The sequence below is a fragment of the Pleurodeles waltl genome, chromosome 12 (assembly GCF_031143425.1).
Source record: "Pleurodeles waltl isolate 20211129_DDA chromosome 12, aPleWal1.hap1.20221129, whole genome shotgun sequence".
NCBI lineage: Eukaryota > Metazoa > Chordata > Amphibia > Caudata > Salamandridae > Pleurodeles > Pleurodeles waltl.
In genome coordinates this window covers 63,109,607-63,133,298 of record NC_090451.1, presented here as the reverse complement: position 1 = coordinate 63,133,298, position 23,692 = coordinate 63,109,607, and the positions used below count along the sequence as shown (strand labels likewise).

Here is a 23,692-nt window from a genome sequence, read left to right as displayed (position 1 = left end):
GAGAGAAGAGAGAGAGAGAAAGAAGAGAGAGAGAAAGAGAGAGAAGACAGAGAAAGAAGAGAAAGAGAAGAGAGAGAAGAAAGAAAGAGAAGAGAGAGAGAGGAGAAAGAAGAGAGAGAGGAAGAGAGAGAGAGAAAGAAGAGAGAGAAAGAAGAGAGAGAAGAGAGAGAGGAAGAAGAGAGAGAGAAAGAAGAGAGAGGAAGAGAGAGAGAGAAGAGAGAGAGAGAGAGAGAGAAAGAAGAGAGAGAGAAGAGAGAGAGAAGAAAAGAGAGGAGAGAGAAAGAGAGAGAGGGAGAGTGAAGAGAGAGGGAGAGAGAGAAAGAGAGAGAAGACAGAGAGAGAGAGAGAGGAGAGAGAGAAGACAGAGAGAGAGAGAAAGAGAGAGAAGACGGAGAGAGAAAGAGAGAGAAGACAGAGAGAAAGGAGAGAGAGAGAAAGGAGAGAGAAGACAGAAAGAGAGAGAGAGAGAAGAAGAGAAGAGAGAGAGAAAGAGAGAGAGAAAGAAGAGAGAGAGAGAAAGAGAGAGAGAGAGAAAGAGAGAGAGAAAGAAGAGAGAGAGAGAGAAGAGAGAGAGAAAGAGAGAAAGGAGAGAGAGAAGAGAGAGAGAAGAGAAGAGAGAGAGAAAGAGAAGAGAGAGGAGAGAAAGAAAGAGAAGAGAAGAGAGAGAAAGAGAGAGAAGACAGAGAAAGAGAGAGAAGAGAGGAGAAAGGAGAGAGAAGAAGAGGAGAGAGAGAGGAGAGAGAAAGAGAGAGAGAGCGAGAAAGAAGAGAGAGAGAGAAGAAGAGAGAGAGAGGGAGAGAGAGGGAGAGAGAGAGAGGAAAGAGAGAGAGAGAAGACAGAGAAAGAAGAGAGAGAAAGAGAGAGAGAAAGAGAGAGAGAGAGAGAGAAGACAGAGAGAGAAGGACAGAGAGAGAAGAGAGAGAGAGAGAGAGAAAGAGAGAGAGAAAGAGAGAGAAGACAGAGAGAGAAGAGAGAAGAGAGAGAAAGAAAGAGAAGAGAGAGAGAGAAAGAGAGAAAGAAGACAGAGAGAAGAGAGAGAGAAGAGAGGAAGACAGAGAGAGAAAGAGAAGAGAGAGAGAGAAGACAGAGAGAGAGGAGAGAGAGAGAGAGAGAGGAGAGGGGAGAGAAAGAGAAGAGAGAAGAGAAAGAGAGAGAGAGAGAAGACGAGAGAGAGGAAGAGAAGAGAGAGAGAAGAGAGAGAGAGAGAGGAAAGAAGAGAGAGGAAGAGAGAGAGAGAGAGAATGAGAGAGAAGAGAGAGAGAAAGAAGAGAGAGAGAAAGAGAGAGGAGAGAGAAAGAGAGAGAGGAGAGAGAGAAAGAGAGAGAAAGAGAGAGAAGACAGAGAAAGAAGAGAAAGAGAAGAGAGAGAAAGATGAAAGAGAAAGAGAGAGAGAGAGAAAGAGTGAGAGAGGAGAGAGGAGAAGAGAGGAGAGAGAAGAGAGAGACAGAAAGAGACGAGGAGAGAGAGAAAGAAGAGAGAGAGAAAAGATGAGAAGAGAGAGAAGAGAGAGGAAAGAGAGCAGAGAGAGTGAGAGAAAGAGAGAGAGAGAAGGAGAGAGAGAGAGAAAGAGAGAGAGAAGAGAGAGAGAATAGAAGGAGGAAAGAAGAGGAGGAGAGAGAGGAGAAGAGAGAGAGAGAGAAGAGAAAAGAGAGAGGAGATAGGAAGAGAGAGAAGAGAAGAGAGATGAGAATGGAGAGAAGACAGAGAGAGCTGGAGAGAGGAGAGAGGGAGGAGAGAAGAGAGAGAGAGAGGAAGAGAGAGAAAGAAGAGAGAGAGAAGAGAGAGAGAGGAAGAGAGAGAGAGAAAGAGAGAGAGAGAAGTGAGAGAGAGGAAGAGAGGAGAGAGAAGAAGAGAGAGAGGAAGAGAGAGAGAGAGGAAGAGAGGATGAGAGTAAAGAAGAGAGAGAGAAGAGAGGAGAGAAGAGAGAGAAGAAAGAGAGGAGAGAGAAAGAGCTGAGAGGAGAGTGAAGAGAGAGGAGAGAGAGAAGAGAGAGAAAGAGAGGAGAGAGGAGAGAGAGAGAGTGGAGAAACAGAGAGAGGGAAGAGGAGCGGAGAGAGAAAGAGAGAGAAGACGAGAGAGAAAGAGAGAGAAGACAGAGAGAGAGGAAGAAGAGAAGAAGAGACAGAGAGAGAGAAGAAGAGGAGAAGACAGAGAAGAAGAGAAAGAAGAAGAGCGAGAGAGAAGAGAGAAGGAAGAGAAAGAGAGGAGGAAAGAGAGAGAAGAGAGAGAAAGAAGAGAAGAGAGAAGGAGGAGAGAAAGAGAAAGAAGAGAGAGAAAGAGAAAGAAGAGGAGCGAAGAGGAGGAAGAAGAGAGGAAGAGAGAGGAAGAGAGAGAGGAAGAGAGAGAAGAGAGAGGAAGAGAGGAGAGAGAGAGAGAGAGGAAGAGAGAGAGAAGAGAGAGAGAGGAGAGAGGGAAGAGAGAGAGAGAGGAGAGAGAAAGAGAGAGAAGACAGAAAAGAGAAAGAGAGAAGGAAGAGAGAAAGAGAGAGAGAGAGAGAGAGAAGAGAGAGAGAGAAAGAGGAGAAGAGAGAAAGAGGAGAGAGAGAAAGAGAGAGCGAGAGAAGAGAGGAGAGAGAGAGAGAGCAGAGAAAGAGAGGAAGAAAAGAGAGAGAGAAAGGAGACAGAGAAACAGAGAAAGAAACAGAAAGAGAGAGAGAGAGAGAAGAGGGAGAGAGACAGAAGAGTGAGAGGAGGAGAGAGACGAAAGAGCGTGGAGAGAGAAAGAGCGTGGAGAGAGAAAAGAGTGAAGAGAGAGAGGAGAGCAAGAGAGGAGAGCGAGAGAGAAGAGAGAGAGAGAGAAAGAGCGTGAGAGAGAGGAGAGAGAAGGGGATAAAGAGAAGAGGAGAGAGAGAGAGAGGAGAGAGAGAGAGAAGAGCGAGAGGAGAGAGAGAGAAGGATAAAGAGAAGAGGGAGAGAGGAGAGGGAGAGAAGAGAGAAGAGCAAGAGAGAGGAAGAGAGAGGAGCGAGAGAGAGAGAAAGGAGAGAGAGAGCTCGAGAGATAGAGAGAGAGCTCGAAGAGAGAGAGAGGAGAGAGCGAGGGGAGAGAAGAAAGAGATAGAGAGAAGAGAGAGAAGAAAAAGAAGAGAGCGAGAAGAGGGAGAGAGAGCGAGAAGAGAGAGAGTGGGGAGAGCAAGAAGAGCGAGAAGAGAGAGGAGTGGGGAGAGAGAGAAGAAGAGAGAGAAAGAGAGAGAGAGAAAAGAGATAGAGAAGAGAGATAGAGGGAGAGAGAGAGAGAGAAAAGAGAGAGAGAGAGGAGAAAAGAGAGAGCGAGAACCGAGAGAGAAGAGTGTGAGAGAGAAAGAGGAGAGGAGAGAGAGAGAGAGCGAGCGAGGAAGAGCGAGAGAGAGAGAGAGAGAGCGAGGAAGAGAGACCGAGGAAGAGAGAGAGAGCAAGAGAGAGGAGAGAGAGAGAGCGAGAAGAGAGAGGAGAGGAAGCGAGAGGATGGGATAGGAGAGGAGAGAGAGAAAGAGAGAGGAGAGAGACAGAAAGTAGGAGAGAGAGAGAAGAGAGAGCAAGAGCAAGAAGAGAGAGTAGGAGAGAGAGAGAGCGAGAGCAAGCGAGGAAGAGAGACCGAGGAAGAGAGCAGAGCAAGAGAGCAGAGAGCGAGAGAGCTGAGAGAGAGGCGAGAGAGGAGAGGATAGGAGAGAGAGAGAGAGAAGGAAGAGAGAGAGAGAAGAGAGGGGAGAGAGAAGGGGGAGAGATAGACAAGGGAGGGAGAGAGACAGAAGGGAGAGAGATAGAGAGAAGGTAGAGAAAGGGAGAGAGATAGAGAAGGGGGAGAGAGAGGGAGGGGGGTGAGAGAGAGAGAGAGATAAAGAGAGGAGGAGAAAGAGAGGAGGGAGCAAGAGAGGGGGAGAGAGAAGAGAGCGAGACAGAAGAGACCAAGAGAGAAAAAAAGAGCGAGACAGCAATAAGAGAGTGAAGAGAGTGAGGAGAAAGAAGAGAGCGAGAAATAAGAGAGAAGAGATCATGAGAAGTGAGAGAGGAAAGAGAGAAGATCAAGAGAGGAGAGAGCAAGAGAGAAAGAGAATAAATTCCTGGAGAAATAATTCTAAGAGAGAGAGTGAAAGAAGTGAGAGACAGAGAAAGGGGGAGAAAGAGACAGAGCGGGAGAAAAGAGCCAGAGAGCAAAAGCATGAATTCCGGGGATGGGGGGAGAAAAGAAGAGAGAGAGGGGGCGAGAGAGTAGAGAGAGAAAGATGGGAGAGGAAGAGAGAGAAAGAGGTAGAGACAGAAAGAATGGCAAAGAGAGGGAGAGAGTAGGAGGGGGGAAAAGAAAGAAAAAAAAGAGGGGGAATGATAGAGAAAAAGAGTGAAAGAGAAAGCGAGAAAGGGAGACAGGGGGAAGAGAAGGGGAGAAAGATAGAGAGCAAGAGAAGTGAGAGAGAGAAGAAAGAGATTGCGAGAGGGAGAGAGAGAGAGAGAGAATACATTCCTGGAGAGATAATACTAGGAGAGAGCAAAAGAAGTAAGAGAAAGGGGGAGAAAGAGACAGAGCGGGAGAAAAGAGCCAGAGAGCAAAATCATGAATTCCGGAGGTGGGGGGGAGAGAAAGAGAGAGAAAAGGAAAGAGGGAGAGGGAGAGAGAGAAAGAGGGAGAGAAAAGAAAGATGGGGAATGAGACAAAGAGTTAGAGAGAAAGGGGGAAGAGAAAGAGAAAGAGAGAAAGAGCGAGAAAGAAGGAGAGAGAGAAAGCTTGAATTCCTGGGGTGGGAAGGGGGGGGGATAATGTAGTCCAGGAGTGAGTAAAAGAGCGCGAGCATGAATTCCAGAAGAGAGGAAGCGGGCAGACTGGAAGGAAGGATTGGAGAGGTTGTCTGGAAAGTGCTGGAGAGAGAAATACAAATAGAGAATAACAAAGAGTGAAGAAGTCACCTGGTGATGGATGGAGTGGAAGGAGATTACGAAAGCCTGAGGATGAGAGATGAAGTGATGGGAGGTGAAGTGAGAGATCACGGAAGAGATACAGAGAGAGGGATAGAGAGAGAGCAAACAGAGCCAATCATAACCAGAGACAAATGGCGGCGTGGCAGCGATAGAAACGTGTGGATGGATGGATGGATGGATGGATGGTTGGATGGATAGATGGATGGATGGATGGATGGATGGATACGAAGGATCGAGTACGAATGAGATAGATTGATGGTTAAGGATACTTAAAAAGAGTGACAAAGCGACGCGAAGAGATTGAAAGTGAGGGGAGAAAGAACACAAACAGTGTGGGGAGAAACGAGTGATGCAGATGTTTAAATGTCGGCTGCACCCCAGCACCAGACACCAGTAGATCCGAGCGCAGAGGCACATTTGGGACATGCTTTGGGCCCGATGGGTCAAGGGGCGCACACACAAGACCCACAGACACCCCCATAGACCCTCTCCGCCCTGAGGCAGATGAGGGGGTGCTCGGAGCTCCCCCGTCCCAGAATGCCCCGCGCCTGCCCTCCGCAGCGGCTCACTTTCATCCGCTTCCCCAGGGTCGGGCTGACACCAGCCGGTAAATAATTGAGTCTCCAGGCCCCCTAATTGGGCAGAGAACTGTCGGCGGCTGCAGGGGAAGCCGAGATCACTCTGGGCCCCAAGTTTGAGGAATGCCTTTAATAAGCTCGTGGAATATTTCCAGAATGTTCTTTAGGGACGAGCGGGAGGGCCCGCGGAGAGGTCATTAGCACGAGTTCTGGGCCGGGCCGAGGCTAGCTGGAAAACAGGAGGCCGGCTCAAGCCAGGGACGAAAGGGCTGGGAGAGGATGGGCAAAGTGCAGGTGTGAGGGGATGAGGGTGGCAGGGTACTGGTGAGGTAGAAGGAATATAGGATGAGGGCCAAGAGGGTAGAGGGGAGGCGAGAGGAGTGGAGGGCGGGAGTCTGCTGAACACTGGTGGGATGAGAGGAGTGCAAAGTGAGGGCCAGGAGGGTACAGAGGAGGTGAGAGGAGTCTAGGATGAAGGCCGACAGGGTACAGGTGAGGTGAGAGGAGTGGAGGGTGGGAGCCGGCAGGGTACAGGTGTGGTGAGAGGAGTGTAAGGTGGGAGCCGGCAGGGTACAGGTGTGGTGGGAGGAGTGTATGGCGTGGGCCAGGAGGGTACACAGGTGAGAGGAGTGTAAGGTGGGAGCCGGCAGGGTACAGGTGAGAGGAGTGTAAGGTGGGAGCCGGCAGGGTACAGGTGTGGTGAGAGGAGTGTAAGGTGGGAGCCGGCAGGGTACAGGTGTGGTGAGAGGAGTGTAAGGTGGGAGCCGGCAGGGTACAGGTGTGGTGGGAGGAGTCTAGGATGAAGGCCGACAGGGTACAGGTGAGGTGAGAGGAGTGGAGGGTGGGAGCCGGCAGGGTACAGGTGTGGTGGGAGGAGTGTAGGGCGTGGGCCAGGAGGGTACACAGGTGAGAGGAGTGTATGGTGAGGGCCGGCGGGGTACAGGTGAGAGGAGTCTAGGATGAAGGCCGACAGGGTACAGGTGAGGTGAGAGGAGTGGAGGGTGGGAGCCGGCAGGGTACAGGTGTGGTGGGAGGAGTGTAGGGCGTGGGCCAGGAGGGTACACAGGTGAGAGGAGTGTATGGTGAGGGCCGGCGGGGTACAGGTGAGAGGAGTGTAAGGTGGGAGCCGGCAGGGTACAGGTGTGGTGAGAGGAGTGTAAGGTGGGAGCCGGCAGGGTACAGGTGTGGTGGGAGGAGTCTAGGATGAAGGCCGACGGGGTACAGGTGAGGTGAGAGGAGTGGAGGGTGGGAGCCGGCAGGGTACAGGTGTGGTGGGAGGAGTGTAGGGCGTGGGCCAGGAGGGTACACAGGTGAGAGGAGTGTATGGTGAGGGCCGGCGGGGTACAGGTGAGAGGAGTGTAAGGTGGGAGCCGGCAGGGTACAGGTGTGGTGAGAGGAGTGTAAGGTGGGAGCCGGCAGGGTACAGGTGTGGTGGGAGGAGTCTAGGATGAAGGCCGACAGGGTACAGGTGAGGTGAGAGGAGTGGAGGGTGGGAGCCGGCAGGGTACAGGTGTGGTGGGAGGAGTGTAGGGCGTGGGCCAGGAGGGTACACAGGTGAGAGGAGTGTAAGGTGGGAGCCGGCAGGGTACAGGTGAGAGGAGTGTAAGGTGGGAGCCGGCAGGGTACAGGTGTGGTGGGAGGAGTGTAGGGCGTGGGCCAGGAGGGTACACAGGTGAGAGGAGTGTAAGGTGGGAGCCGGCAGGGTACAGGTGAGAGGAGTGTAAGGTGGGAGCCGGCAGGGTACAGGTGTGGTGGGAGGAGTGTAGGGCGTGGGCCAGGAGGGTACACAGGTGAGAGGAGTGTATGGTGAGGGCCGGCGGGGTACAGGTGAGAGGAGTGTATGGTGAGGGCCGGCGGGGTACAGGTGAGAGGAGTGTAAGGTGGGAGCCGGCAGGGTACAGGTGTGGTGGGAGGAGTGTAGGGCGTGGGCCAGGAGGGTACACAGGTGAGAGGAGTGTAAGGTGGGAGCCGGCAGGGTACAGGTGAGAGGAGTGTAAGGTGGGAGCCGGCAGGGTACAGGTGTGGTGAGAGGAGTGTAAGGTGGGAGCCGGCAGGGTACAGGTGTGGTGGGAGGAGTGTAGGGCGTGGGCCAGGAGGGTACACAGGTGAGAGGAGTGTAAGGTGGGAGCCGGCAGGGTACAGGTGAGAGGAGTGTAAGGTGGGAGCCGGCAGGGTACAGGTGTGGTGAGAGGAGTGTAAGGTGGGAGCCGGCAGGGTACAGGTGTGGTGAGAGGAGTGTAAGGTGGGAGCCGGCAGGGTACAGGTGTGGTGGGAGGAGTCTAGGATGAAGGCCGACAGGGTACAGGTGAGGTGAGAGGAGTGGAGGGTGGGAGCCGGCAGGGTACAGGTGTGGTGGGAGGAGTGTAGGGCGTGGGCCAGGAGGGTACACAGGTGAGAGGAGTGTATGGTGAGGGCCGGCGGGGTACAGGTGAGAGGAGTGTAAGGTGGGAGCCGGCAGGGTACAGGTGTGGTGAGAGGGAGTGTAAGGTGGGAGCCGGCAGGGTACAGGTGTGGTGGGAGGAGTCTAGGATGAAGGCCGACAGGGTACAGGTGAGGTGAGAGGAGTGGAGGGTGGGAGCCGGCAGGGTACAGGTGTGGTGGGAGGAGTGTAGGGCGTGGGCCAGGAGGGTACACAGGTGAGAGGAGTGTATGGTGAGGGCCGGCGGGGTACAGGTGAGAGGAGTGTAAGGTGGGAGCCGGCAGGGTACAGGTGTGGTGAGAGGGAGTGTAGGGCGTGGGCAAGGAGGGTACACAGGTGAGAGGAGTGTAAGGTGGGAGCCGGCAGGGTACAGGTGTGGTGGGAGGAGTGTAGGGCGTGGGCCAGGAGGGTACACAGGTGAGAGGAGTGTAAGGTGGGAGCCGGCAGGGTACAGGTGAGAGGAGTGTAAGGTGGGAGCCGGCAGGGTACAGGTGTGGTGGGAGGAGTGTAGGGCGTGGGCCAGGAGGGTACACAGGTGAGAGGAGTGTATGGTGAGGGCCGGCGGGGTACAGGTGAGAGGAGTGTATGGTGAGGGCCGGCGGGGTACAGGTGAGAGGAGTGTAAGGTGGGAGCCGGCAGGGTACAGGTGTGGTGGGAGGAGTGTAGGGCGTGGGCCAGGAGGGTACACAGGTGAGAGGAGTGTAAGGTGGGAGCCGGCAGGGTACAGGTGTGGTGGGAGGAGTGTAGGGCGTGGGCCAGGAGGGTACACAGGTGAGAGGAGTGTATGGTGAGGGCCGGCGGGGTACAGGTGAGAGGAGTGTATGGTGAGGGCCGGCGGGGTACAGGTGAGAGGAGTGTAAGGTGGGAGCCGGCAGGGTACAGGTGTGGTGGGAGGAGTGTAGGGCGTGGGCCAGGAGGGTACACAGGTGAGAGGAGTGTAAGGTGGGAGCCGGCAGGGTACAGGTGAGAGGAGTGTAAGGTGGGAGCCGGCAGGGTACAGGTGTGGTGAGAGGAGTGTAAGGTGGGAGCCGGCAGGGTACAGGTGTGGTGGGAGGAGTGTAGGGCGTGGGCCAGGAGGGTACACAGGTGAGAGGAGTGTAAGGTGGGAGCCGGCAGGGTACAGGTGAGAGGAGTGTAAGGTGGGAGCCGGCAGGGTACAGGTGTGGTGAGAGGAGTGTAAGGTGGGAGCCGGCAGGGTACAGGTGTGGTGAGAGGAGTGTAAGGTGGGAGCCGGCAGGGTACAGGTGTGGTGGGAGGAGTGTAGGGCGTGGGCCAGGAGGGTACACAGGTGAGAGGAGTGTAAGGTGGGAGCCGGCAGGGTACAGGTGAGAGGAGTGTAAGGTGGGAGCCGGCAGGGTACAGGTGTGGTGAGAGGAGTGTAAGGTGGGAGCCGGCAGGGTACAGGTGTGGTGAGAGGGAGTGTAAGGTGGGAGCCGGCAGGGTACAGGTGTGGTGGGAGGAGTCTAGGATGAAGGCCGACAGGGTACAGGTAAGATGAGAGTGCAACACTGATTAGAGGGCAGAAGATGGGCTTGGTGCAGGGGGGTGGGTTGGGGTGCAGTATCCCATTCTGGGAGAAGGGCAGGGAGAGGATATGTGAGGAGAGATGAGTGAACGCCAACACTCGGGGAACCAATGGCAGCGGGCGGATGGACACAGTAAAGGCTGGAGGTAGTCCGGTGGTCTGTGAACGGTACAAACTCAACGGAAAAGGCTGACTCGAATGCGTCCCCAGCCTCTCCGGTTCAGGGCCGGACTGGGAACCAAAGGCAGCCCTGGTAAATGTCGTCAGACCATCCCCCTCACTCATGTAGTGAGTGAGCATGAGCACTGCAGGGGAGGCCTGCGCAGGTTCTAGTCGCAAGCAAGTTTTGGGAAAAAATGTCAAATATGGTGCGTTTTATAACACATTTTTCATTATAAAACCTTGTTTAATCATTGAGCGGATGGAGATTGGAGACCGGTCTGCATTGCTCTAAGAATGAATAGTTGGATGGTGAGGAGTGGATGGATGAATTAATTCAAGAATGAAGGACAATACAGAAAGAGCTACGTGGAGCAAATGGTGTCAAGGCAGTGTCCAAGGGTGGGTGTTCTGGGCTTCATTTTAGTTTCTGCATTGAACCATCACCCTCCTCAAGCACTATCACCACCAATCCTTAAGAAGCTTGCATAGTGCATCAAAGATTTAAACACAAAGCATTAAGCTTTGACCTAAAGAGAGAATGAAATAAACCTGGAGTGAGGAAACCTTTCCTCAATCCCGGCTTTCACTTGCCCACCTTGTATGATCCTAGGCACTTTTTTTTATGTTTTTTATTTTTTTATTTACAGTGGTTCTTTTTCATTAAATATCACATAAGAACATATTAAAATACATCATTTCGGGCTGTACGATGCAGACAAGCAAAACATCTATAATCTCTCTCCATCCATACTAATACCGTAGGTCACATATAGGGGGCACGTGACAACTGACTTTCCTCGTGGTTCACTAATAGCAGTGTCATGGGGGTGGGGGCACCAATGTTTCTAAGTTCATGATTAGAATCACTTCAAATACTCGTGGCTCAGTCCAATAGCATAATGTAATCAACCAAACCGAAATGCAAAGATCACATTATGATAAACAGTTTTGGGGTTTTAAGAGCCTTTATCATATACGTGTTGGGCTCTCTCAGTCAAGCAACAGCAGCTCCCTCCCAACACCCCCAGCCCACACCCCAGGAAGTGCCTGAAGGCTAGCTATGATTTTGAGGGCACCACCCACAATGCACCAACTTTAAAACCATTTGTTTTGCATTGTTTATTGTTAAAGCACTGAGGTGCTGCAGGCAGGAAATGCAGCCGCTCACCCACAGCAACAAAAGTGCCCCCCACCGGCAGGGGAATTGCCCCCCACCCTGAAAGCTCACATGGAACACAACACTCATGCCCAGTAGCGCCAGTGCGGGCCCGTTCCATCCTTTCACATGCGCTGGTCCCTCAGAGAAGGTAATCACTCACCTGCTGGGCAGACCACATACATGCCCACGTGTGCACGCCTCAGCCTGTGTCTGTGGCACTGGGTCCGCAGGCAGCGCATTGACACCCCACGTGCAAGACTCAGAGCGCACGTGCAAGACTCAGAGCGCACGTACAGTGCGTCACCAGAAATCCACTCTGCCAAGCAAAGAGCCCATGTTTCAAGCAAATCGTTCGAGAGCTGCCAGGGAAAGTACCGACCCAAGGAGCTCAGCCGGCTGGGGCCTCATTCCCAGAGCCCACCCATCAGCACCGGGTCCCTGTGGCCAGACCGAAGCCCGCGGGCTGGAGGATGGACTTGAGCGTGAGGGGTCACGCGCGCTTCCGGCTCTGGTCTCTTTCCGCACGCAGCACCCGAACACACCTGCTTCCCATGGAGAAGGGCCGCTGTTTTACCACTGGTGGGAATTAGGGTGGGCAAACTGGCAAAGATCACAGCTTTCCAGATTTTTTTCTAATTCTGCGTGGGAGCTAAAGTACAAACCTAGAGAACTTTGAAAACAAAAAAGCATTAGCAAAACTAGTAGGTCTGATTGGTCAGGGCTTGTTCTGTTTTGTGCAGAAATTTATTGTTGGAGAAGCTGCCCGGGCTTTGCATTTTGAAAAAATAAACATGGCCAAAACAAAAATCTGTTTTGGTCTCAAAAAGAACACTTTGCGAAGGTAGTCCCTGGCACTGAAGGGAACTAATTTGTGGATGTGTTTCTTGTAACAGAGTGGGATACATTCACTCTTAGGGATGTCAGCCAATGGCTACCCGGACTGATCGATAGCCCCTTCCTGTATACTATAGTGGGCAGAAAATACTGTGACATTAAGAGACCAGTGAATGACAAGGGCTGGCGTAAAGCCCATTCAAGCATATTATACACATAATGATAGTAACATTAAAAAGTCTTGGCTAGCGCCAGGCCTAAAAATGTTCACCTGAAGCTACCTCAGATGTGTACCATTGCCTCAACCTTCATCTGACCTCTTGTCCACCTCTTACCTGGTGACCGTGAGAGGACTGCAGGCTGTGGTGATCCCTGACCATCTTCTACTCCACATGTCCCACCCACAAGGCATTCGCAGCAGAGAATCAACATAAGGAGCTGACCTGACCTGCATCGCACAACAAACTGAGTGAACTTTGGCCAACTTCTTGAAACCTGGAATTTCTCAATGTCGTTGCCTACATAGGTATAATAAACAGCTTACCTGGGTCATGGTGGCTCCTCTAAGACAAGGGCACTAACAGATTAAGATCTTAGCGGGCAACCTGAGGTGAATGAGGACAAAAAAAAACCCAAAACAGTTTGCCAACCCCTAGTGCTAAAGCATTCCTACTTGGAAGTGCTGGTGCTCTCGAAAGCACTTCAAGTTGCTGCATGTATTCTGATTTTCATAGAACGAGCCCATTTACAGCGCTGACCAGGTTATAACCATTATATAATGCACTATACAGCTCAGGCCGTCCGAAGGCGCTACATAGTCACACAATGCTTCCCCCAGATTTAGCCTGGTTGACCTAAATGTTTGTACAGCATACCATTATGGACATTAATTCAGGCATTTTAGCCATTACTTCCATTTCGCAATGAGTCACTTGAAGTGAGAGGGACATGCTTATATGTAGGCCCTGTGCTTGTCACTGATGAGATCCAACATATCTGGGGGAGTTTCTGTTCTTTTGCAAAGGGTATGTCTCCTAGCTGTTCAGGCTCCACAGTCTCTTAGTTTCATGTGATATATCCCTGTGTGTATCGGAAATGTGAGCAAAAAAACAATGGACTGAAATGCTGTCCAAAGTATTTACCAGTATTTGAGATTAATTCAAGCATTCCACCCATCTCTTTTCTGTACTTCAGCTCTTCCATGGCGCCATGCTCCACCTACCACTATCTGACCACGGACCCTGGACCCACTAGAGCAAAGGCTGCTGAGAACGAGAGACTCACTTCATGCAGCTGCTGTGCTGAGGGCATCGTGCGATGGGCACCTTCACCACACAGGGCGAGAAGGCCAGGAGCAGGGATCCAGTCGCCTTGTCCAACTCCATGGCCAGGATTCTCCGCTCCTCCTCGCCGTCCTGTCCGCACCTGCGAAGAAATGAACCTTCAGGTCAAGGCCGCACCTGGGATAGGTGGAGGCGCCGAGGAATGTCCGCCTATAAAACGTGCAAATGGACCTCAGGCCGGGATGTCAAATCTGTGGGCCTGTCGAGCTAAGGGCCAAGGTGTTCAATATATAAATGGTTTGGGCCTAGAGTCCCATTGATGAACATTGCTAAAGATGTGAACTCATTGGTCTAAAGGCAGGTTGATAAAGCTGCAAACGCATTTGACTAATAACCCGGTTGAGAAAACATCCTTTACAATGCATTCTTTACCATGCAATGCCTTTTCCAAGCATGCATTACCACTCAGTGCCTTTACCGTACACGTCTTCACCACACATAGGCCTTTACAACAAAATAGAATAGTGAGTGGTAAAGGCATACATATATAGCAGGTAAGTGTGTGTGTGTGTGTGTGTGTGTGTGTGTGTGTGTGTGTGTGTGTGTGTGTGTGTATATATATATATATATATATATATATATATATATATATATATTTGTTTTTTTTCTTTTTCACTGAAAAAACAAAGGTCACAGGGACATAGCTAGGTTCTGAATTTACTTCTACAAAATCATAGAAATTCTGCAGTTTTGGTTAGAGTTATTTCAAGTAACTATAACTCACGCCCTCACCATACAGTTTTCTTATCAATAATTTTATTGCAATTGTTGCAGTGATAATATCAAAGATGCCATAGAAGATGTCATCAATGAGATAATATGTGGCATAATTAGCTGGGCATGGTGAAGGAGTGAGTTATAGTGACCCGAGGGCACAAGTTATAGTTGCTTGAAATAGCTTTGGGTAATTCCCAAGTTTAGGTGGAGAGCAGATCCAGTATAGAGCACCTTACAACACCTGCAACACCCTACATCTGCTCACCTCAAATGTATGTTTTTCTAGCAAAGTTTTTAAGGATACGATTAGCACAGCGCCATCCACGCCGAGTTAGAAAGGGACAAAGCCTTTGCCATTTATACAGCAAAGTCTTTAAGCATAGGATCAGTATGGTACTATTAACGCCGAGCTATATAAAAAGACAAACGTTGTTCACCACTCCTGGCACAGTATTGTAGCTTTGGATTAGTAAAATGCCATCCAAGCCAACCTGGAATGAGCAAAAGCAACCCCTGATGTGTTTCTATGTCATTACATCTCTTCAGAGAGGATTAGCTATGTCTGGACACAAGAGAACACCCGATATAAGTCAAAGCAATAACCTCTCAGGCTTAGAGTGACACAGAAATTATGCAGAAAAATAGAGAACTCTGGGTAGTTCCCAAGTTTAGGTGAAGAGCAGCTCCAGTAAGAGCACCCTACATCACTGGCAACATTCTAAATTTGCTCACCTTAAAATCTGTTTTTTCCAGCAAAGTTTTTAAGCATAGGATTAGCACAGTGCTATTCTATTCACACCGAGCTGTAAAATAACAAAATCCTGACACCACTCCAGGCACAGTATTACAGCTTTGGATTGGTAAAATACCATCCAAGGCAAACTGGAATGAGCAAAAGCAACCCCTGGCACATGTTTCACTATACATTACTAGAAAAACATACATTTGTGGTAAACACATTTAGAACTGTGGTTTCACACTTACAGGGGAGAGCCTTATCTTCATATTTAAGAGTCAAAATTAACAAACAAAATGATTTGGGAATGAATGTTGCTGGGGGAAGTTTAGGGTCAACTGGTTTAGCAATGAGAGATTTAGAAGGGAGAACCTCTAGAGCAAATGGCACTGAAGTCGTTGCCCTTCCTACCCGCATAAACAGTATGTCGTTCCATAGATGTCACCTAAAGCTATCACTTCAATTTCCTCACAAAAATCAAACACTCCATGGAGGATGGGAGCTGGCTGGGGGACTCAATGATACCTCTCTGTGTTATACGTCTCAAACTCCTCCAGCAGCAGGCTCTGGGTGACGGTCTGTCCGGAACCCGTGACATTCGTCTTGATCAGAAACTTCAGGATGGTCCCGGTGTCGGATCCCAGGAAGACAACAGTGTAGTTATTGAAGGGTCCTGCGGCTGTGTCCACCACAATCTTAGTCAGCTGGTACCTGCAGAGAAGGCAGAGGGGTGTAAGAGGTAAATGTAGGTGCCACAAAGACATGATATGCTAGCCCAGCTGATGCTGATTCTGGTGTGAACTTTCTTCAGGTTGTCCATGACATGCTGAAAGTTAACGCATCTTGGATACACTAACATATTCAAATATGCATTGCTTTCTCAAACATGTAAACTCACAAAAAAGGTACAAAGTTAGGCTGCAACTATCATTTCGGCAGCAGATCAGTCTGTAAGGATGGGCTACCATCCTTCATCATGGCTCTTACTGTCAAGGTACAAAACGTTTGGTGGATGGCTGCCATCAGTGCTGACGGCTGCTCCCCAAACTTTAACAAAGTGTTTGTTTTTCAAAAGCAATGTTATTATAAAACAAATAAGTAAGAGCCCCCCCACCCTGGGAGTTTTTTTCCTTTGGTGTCAGGGTCACTATTTGTTTCTGGCCCTAAATGCCAAGTTTTACCTGGCAGTGACTGACGGAGAAAAAGGGATGTCACATCATCCAACCTAAATAGGGCATTTGGTGTAATACTCTTCTTCTGATGGCCCGCAAACCAAGGGTTTGGCATGCAGGGTGCTCTGTCATATGTTTTCGCCGAAACTATAATCTGGCCCTAAATCCCAAAGCACAATAAATTAAAAGTCAGAGGCTAAAGTACAACCAGCGAAACTGAGCAATGACGAGGACTCGGAGATTGGGCCCTTGAGCAGGGAACAGCACTGGGCTGTAAATTTACCGGCAGCATGGTGATGTGGTCTCCTACAGGGTACATGGTGTTACGTGAACATAGCCGAATAGAAATCATATCAGATTGGGCAGCATGGCCCTGGGTGATCTGCTTCAGTGGTTTGCTCATCCCCAGCAGTTCACCTGAACTTAAGGAGGCTGTTAACAGGCACGAAGAGAGAAGTGGTGGTCAACAAAGTGTACGCAAGTCAGAAGAGAGAAGTAGAAGCCGGGACAGAGTACCAGAGTTGGGAGAGCGTTGGAAGTCAAACATTATTGTGAGGTAGCCCGAAGAGACTAATTAAAGGCAATATAGTGTACCCAGTGCTTAATTTGTGTGAAACAAAAAGTGCCAGAGCTCTCGATAGGAGGCATCTACAGCCTACACCACATAATGCCCCTGCCATGCTGCCAATGATAGTAAAAACACAACCACTAACCACATTCCTATAAGTGTGACAATTCAGACTGTTACAGGCCCCCAAAGCTAGAAGAATGACCTGGGCGGCAGGCAATAGTTATTTCAATGTAGACTGAATTAATAATTAACTGTTGTTGTGGTTGTCTCTAAATAAGCCAGACAGCGCCACCTTGTGGCAGACTGTCACAAGTGCCGGTGTTGAAAATTAAGTGGTGGTGCCGGGCACTGGAAACCACCGGCTCAAATTAAGCACTGAGTGCACCAGAGCTGATAGACTAGTGTACCTCAGCTGGAATAGAGTAGTGGATGCCAACATAGTGTACACAAGCCAAAGAGTAGTGGAGGCCAACAGAGTGCACCTGCACCAGTGAGAGTAGTTGGTGTACCTCAGTTAGGCGAGAGTAGGGTAAACCAACAGACAACAGAGTGCCAGAGACAGTAGGAAGTATTTGAAGACAAAACTTAGTGGAGCCTAGCCAGAAGAGAGCGGTAAACAAGATACTGTACACATGTCAGAAGAGAGTGGCTGAAAGCAACACCATGTACCCTGACACAAACAGTACAGTGAACCAACACAATATATCCAAGTTGGAAGAGAGTGATGTGCCCCAGTCAGGAGAGACTAGGGTAGCCCAACACAGCCTACCCATGCCGTAAGAAAGTAGTCAAAGCCATCATAGTATACCCAGGCGAGAAAATATTACAATAAGCTGAAAAAATTTAGCTAAGCTGGAAGAGAGTAGTGGTAGCTGCTTAGTGTACCCATGCCGTAAGTTCAATAGGTCAACACAGTCTACCTAAATTAAAAAAAATACGTTTATTTATCTCCATCAAGAAAGAGTAGTGGAAGTCAACTTGGCATACCCAAGCCATAGGAAGTAGTGGAAAGTAGCATAAATATCTCAGCCAAGTGAGAATAATTGAAGCCAACCTAGTGCACGTAAGTCAGATGAGAGTAATGGGTGTACCCCCAACAAGGAGATAGGTAAAGCCAACATAGTGAACCCCCAGCTGTGAGAGGGTGATGAGAGCCAACTTATATACCCACAGTGGGAGAGTAAGGGATGCCGGTATAGAATATCCCAGCCGAGAAAGAGCAGTGGAAGCCAGCATAGGAACCCCAGCTAAAAGAGAGTAGCAGAGAGCAACACAGTCTACGCGCACTGCTGGAGAGTGGTGGGAGTCAATATAGTGCACCTCTTCCGCAAGAGAGTGATGGAAGCCACCAAAGAGTACCCATGACAGGAGAGAGTGGTGGAAGGCTACACAGTGTACTCAGGCCGGAAGAGAACCCCGGAAACCGACATGGCACACCCAAACTCGAAGAGAGTACTGTAAATCGACCTAGTGTACACAAGCCAGGAGACACCATTGTGTGTTCCCCAGTTGAGAGGGAGTGGTTAAGTCAACATAGCAAACTCGGACTTGGAGAGAGTAGTGAAGACCAACATAGTGCATCAAAGCCGAAAGAGCGTAACGGGAAGCAGCATGGTGTACCCCTACCAGGTGAGTCGTGGAGGCCACAGTAGTCTTCCCGAGGCAGGAGACAGTCGGCGAAGCCAAGATATTGTACGCCACCAGAGAGATACCTCAGACGTCCTACCTTTTAGCATCTTTTAGGCACCCAATGTAGGGGGGGGGGGTCTTGCTAACACTAAGCTTGACCTGGCAATGACGTCTACACAAGAAGTCCTCCCTGCAGGATGTAGCCCTCACAGGGCACCCAGAAGGCTGCGGCTCGCTTACCTTTTGGCTTAAGGAAGGGCGCCCGCAGAATGTTGTGGCACATTTATAAACAATCTGTCTCAAGCAGATAGTTTCGTACTATGCCTCGAATTAAAATACCGACATGGAATGGCTACAAGGTGCTTAAAAAACAAACCCTAACTGTTGTCTGTAGCTGAAAACAACAAAATTGTATTATATTGTATTGTAATAGTATTTATATAGCGCTTACTACCCCTGACAAGGCGTTGAAGTGCTTTATTTAAAGCAGGGGCAGTGTCTATTAATTTCTAATTGAACTGCATCAGATGCTCAGAATCAAAAGTTTCACCGAAGCTTTAAAGTTCTTTCTTCTTCTGACCGCCTCCAACTCGGGAGGTGAACTGCAACGATGGGTTCCCACGCCTTGATCGACTCTGCTTGCCGTGTGGCACATTACAATGAAATGAAAATAGAAAAGATGTTTTCAATCTATAAATGCTTCAAATATCCAAGGACAAACGTGAAACCTGTTTTTAAGCATCAATGGAGGACCAAATAACTCAAGCCCTCCTGAGGGTGATTTTACCTCACTGCGCACTTGTAAGCCATTGCGTCTTAGCGCTCGTTACATGTGTTTTTGGGATAAATGAAACTGAAATATACCCTGGGATAAACCATGTATGCAGCTGTGCAGACTGTGCAATGCTGTTTATTACTATTGTTGAGGGAGGGGAGGGACACCATGCCCCCCCGAGGCTTCTCCTCTCTTAATTCATGCCCCCCCCCACTCAGCAATGGCAATAATTAGCTTAGTATGCCCTCCACACCTGCATACATACAGGGTCAGTACGTTGGGGGGGGGGGTGTGATCTTCAGAGTTTCCAACAATCAGGCTGGCATATAGTCATAAAATATATTACACAACAAGGGGGGCGCATAACAGGGGCCTAAAGGGCAGTGGAAAAGGACAGGAATACAGACTGGTAGGCGTGCTAAGAAAGAAAACACAATATTTTGTAAAATAACCAACATTTTTGAAGACTTTCAAAACAGATAGAGGGAGTGTGTATGTAAAAATCTCTGGTAAAATCCGAAAGACAGCTCACCCTACCCGACTGTAAGCGTTTGCACTCAAATATTTATCTGAAAATACATTTATTAGGGAGGTGTAACACCCCAAACACCCCCCCTCCAAAGCTACGCCCCTGCATACATACTATTTATATTCATCGCTATGCAATATTAGAAAGAGTGCTGGGGGGGGGGGGGGCTCCTGGCTATCAGGACAGATGCAACACTAGAGGGTTAAAGCAAAAAGATAAGACGACATCTTGCATTAGGGGATGGAGGGATGTCAGGCCCAATGAGGCGAGACTGCACAAGCCATTGGTGGGTGCGAGCTGCGATAACTCCGGTGAGGTCTCGCGCCCTCATCACAAGGCAAACATAAGAGGAGCTGAAAGCATCCACCGCAAAGCAACTAACATGATGGATGGGTTGTCGAGTAGAAGTTATGAGGAAAGATTACCTCCTCTGGACATGTTTGGCCTCCAACAAAAGATGGACGCACGATATGACCAAAGCGATCAGGGTTTTAAATGGGAAAGAGAGAAACCAGTCTCGTCGGAGTCGGCAATGTTGGCGGAGTCCATTGGGAATTCGCGCGAGCGAAGAGGGCGCGAGCGACAGGTAGATTGGGAGTGCATTAATCCACACCGAGGCGGATGCTCAATTTACCAAGGTCCTGAGCCGGGTAAACGAAATATGAATGCACTTTTTCCTCAGGCGTGCAGAACTAATACAAATCACAACTAGAATATATTGACCCCTGTTTTTTCTTTGCGCATCAAAGAAGTGACGAAAAATAAAAATTATTTAGGCTCATCTTATTCTTTCCAGGTAAGAAAAGTAAGCTGTTATCGTGAGGAGCATGGTAACAGTCTGTATGGGAATACAATCTGACGTGAACCAGACAGGTACGAGGCGGGCCACAGCCTCTTTGGTTTTATGTGCAGCATTTTGGAGATGGTCTCTTGAAAAGAGTTCCCCCCCAAGAGTCTCTTGCAAATCTCTGTTTCCACAGGATAGATGGTTTCAGCAGTCTTAGAAAGCATTCATTGCTAACCAAGGGACAATTATTTTCTTAAATGGCGTTGCCACGGCAACCATGAAGAAGAGGAGATTGTATTATCCCCGGCATCCCTTGGTCACTTGCCCCTTCCTCTTAGACACCGTAACCAGGAATAACACCAGGGTGAATTAACTAGTTACATGTCCATAAAAACAGTTTTGCAGCTTGAAGCCTTTCTGGATCCCATGCGGTGCCTAATTCAACCATCCGGTGCCTGAGTCAGGAATTGTATCAGTTTGTAGCAGCATTTATACCTTTGGGCGTTGACTGTAGGCATAATCGTTGCAATGTCCTCCATGCACTTTTTAAATGCAAGAACATGGAGTTCAGGAAGGCATTTAAAAAAAAAAAAAAAAAAGGAGTATTTTGCTGATATTCATAGTCCCCAGCTACCTTCCTCCGCATCGTGACCAAATACAGCAGAAAAAGGATGTTTTCATTGGCTGACAGATTTTCGGGATAGCTACCGACTGAGGATGAGGATGAGTCCCTCTAAGGATCATTGCATGTAAATTTATCTCACGCAGATATTCTGAAAATCTGGCATGGACCGGCCGTCCAGGCTCTATAGTGGTCACCCCTTCAACTATGAGTGGCCCGGCTTTCAGCAGGTGACTTGCAAAGCATGTCGCAAGCCTGTCGCAACCAGCAGTCCATGCTGTGATTTTACAGCGTACCTAAACCATGAGTCTACTTAGCACTTAGAGGCGATCGAGTCCTTTAACTGCACCACATACACATGGCCAATCTGTCAATGAATTAACCAATTGGCAGTCTCCTGAGCTCTCAGCACCAAGTGGTCGAGGTTCAGCAAGCCCGTGGTAAGGCCGCTCTGGCTGTCCTGAGACTGTCTCTAGCCTTTGAGCCCCTTTGGGGCAAATCTTGCGCCGGCTTAGAAGTAGGTAAATGAGTGTGCCCCAGGAATGTTGGGGTGGTGAGACTGAAAGAACTCAAGGTGCCAACGCGTGTACATATGATGCAAACATGTAGGACCGCTGCACATTTCATGAGCGAAGGGAGTCACTTTTGATACGGTTGATACACCCATGTTGGGCCAAGACCCACAGGCCGGGCGCCACCACCTGTGTGTGGGCCAAACACCACCAGCGTCTGCCTCGGGGTGATGAACGAGGCACCGAACCCCACATTTCATCACCCCCGGCCACGGGCAACCCGCCTGCAAAAGCACACTGCGTGGGCTGCTTTATTCATTTTCCATAAAACAATTGAGTCAAGCAGATTTAATTAGGGAGATAATAATATTCACTGCAACATTGGGGACATTTCTGAGCCCTTCCCTCATACACAAGAACGCACACTCAGATTCCTGCATGCAATGCACAGACTATCGGATGTGCAAACGTGCACGAAACCACTCACAAGTACAGACACAGAAAGGCAGGGTCGCTGGCAGCCAGATTCCACACACATCACACGGACAAGCAGCCATTTGCACCTTCAGATTCACACTCATGCAGAACACAAGCTAACACGTGCACACAGAACAGAAACATACCACGCGCACATTGCAATGCATGGAAGCGCGCGCGCACACAGGTACAAGCATGCACCACAGGAAGGAAGACACAGAGCTGTGCGGACGTGCACGCGCACGCACAGAGGCCCGCGCGGCCGGGCCCTGACAAGCAGCACAGCACACGTGTGCCAGACACCGTGACAAATGTAATTAGCTGTCCCCTGATGGGGAGGGGCTGCCGTCACTCCGTGCAGAAGAGGACACGAGGCAAGGCACTGTTCACTGAAGGCTGATTAACCCTTCGCTGACCGCGGCCTGATGCCTATCACCGAGATGGATGCTGGTGCCAGGCGCAGGCCTCTCTCCGTCTCTCTGTCAGGCCGCTGTCACTCCCGGGCTGGCAGGCGCGGGACGTGCATCTTTATTGGTTCTTCCCCATGTTCTTCCCCATCCCCCATCTAACCCACCCCTCCAAGTGGTACCCAGTGCACACCAGCACCGAGGACCAGGGGATGCTGCAAGAACATTCAAGGACAACCTAAGGGGAGCCAGGAGTGGCCTGCAGAGGGAGGGAGACCTCCAGGGAGGCAGAGAGATCCCCCTGCAGAGCAGGGAGACCCTCAGGGAGGCATAGAGATCCCCCTGCAGAGCAGGGAGACCCTCAAGGGAGGCTGAGAGATAATCCTGCGGAGCAGGGAGACCCTCAAGGGAGGCTGAGGGATACTCCTGCGGAGCTGGGAAACCCTCAAGGGAGGCTGAGAGATAATCCTGCGGAGCAGGGAGACCCTCAAGGGAGGCTGAGAGATAATCCTGCGGAGCAGGGAGACCCTCAGGGAGGCAGAGAGACCCTCAGGGAGGCAGAGAGACCCTCAGGGAGGCAGAGAGATCCCCCTGCAGAGCAGGGAGACCCTCAGGGAGGCAGAGAGATCCCCCTGCAGAGCAGGGAGACCCTCTGGGAGGCAGAGAGATCCCCTGCAGAGCAGGGAGACCCTCAAGGGAGGCTGAGAGATAATCCAGCAGAGCAGGGAGACCCTCAAGGGAGGCTGAGAGATAATCCTGCGGAGCAGGGAGACCCTCAAGGGAGGCTTGGAGACCTTCCAGGGAGGCTGAGGGATACTCCTGCGGAGCTGGGAGACCCTCCTGTGGAGGCAGGGAAAGCAAGTAACATCTCTAAGAGAGGCAGAAAACGTCTGCTGAAGAAGCAAGGAGACCCTCCAGTGGAGTCAGGGAGACCCTCCAGAACAGGCAGGGAGACCCTCTGGGGAGGAAAGGAGACCCTCCGGGGAGGCAAGGACTCCTCCACGGAGGCTGGGAGATCTCTAGAGAGGCAGAGAAACCCTCCAGGGAGGGCGTGAGGCCCTCCAGAGAGGCAGAAGGATCCTCCTGCGGAGAAAGGAGACCCTCCTGCGGAGGCAGGGAGGGCTGCAAGGAGAGGCAGTGAGGATACAGGGGAAGCAAGTAATATCTCCAAGAGAGGCAACAAATGTCTGCTAAGGAAGCAGGGAGACCCTCCAGTGGAGGCAGGGGGGAGATACAGGGATGCAGCTGGGATGTACCTGCAGGTGTGCAATGGAGAATCTGCAGCATAGGTTGGGAGCCCTGGAACGAGTGACAGTGACTGACTTCAAGAGATGAAACCCTGGTTGGCCACTATCTGCTACAGCCTCTGTCCATGCGGAAGGGCCGGAGGGGTGAACAACTCTTACCTGGTCATAGTCCTGGTGATCCATGGGGTGTTGCTGACAGAGGGTACCGACTCGTCCATCAGTGGGTGAGTCTTCACGAAGTTCAGCATCTCGTCCGGGAAGCCGCTGGAAGCGTTGAAACGAGCCCCGGGGTGGGCGCAACAGCCAGGCCTGGAGGACGAGGACAAAGAGATGGTGGTGAGCATCCCTCACACCTGCGAACACTGTGGTAACCAAAACCTACAGGCTCAGACGAGGAATGGGGAACCATCAACCAGGGTCCCAACTCTGCTGTGGTACCACCCGCACAAACCAAGACCTCCACAATCCAAGACCTCCACAGGCCAGGCAGGTAGGGCTCCTGGTGATACCAGAGGTGGGTGAATAGAGCTGCAGCATCATCTAGCCAGCAAGGTCAAACGTCAGCCACTTTTGCTTGATTCCATCATGAAGTGTACTTCATGAAG

At 50.5% G+C, this 23,692-nt stretch overlaps 1 protein-coding gene across 1 annotated transcript in view; it reads right to left on the bottom strand.

Moving 5' to 3' along the window:
• SEMA6B (semaphorin 6B) overlaps window positions 1-23,692 on the bottom strand; it is a 289,073-nt gene that overhangs the window by 29,694 nt on the left and 235,687 nt on the right. Inside the window, exons 12-14 of the mRNA XM_069215814.1 lie at window positions 23,247-23,396; window positions 14,885-15,070; window positions 12,848-12,988 (exon numbers count right to left, since the gene is read on the bottom strand). Of these exons, the coding sequence (XP_069071915.1) occupies window positions 12,848-12,988; window positions 14,885-15,070; window positions 23,247-23,396 (477 nt within the window). The remainder of the gene's footprint in view (window positions 1-12,847; window positions 12,989-14,884; window positions 15,071-23,246; window positions 23,397-23,692) is intronic.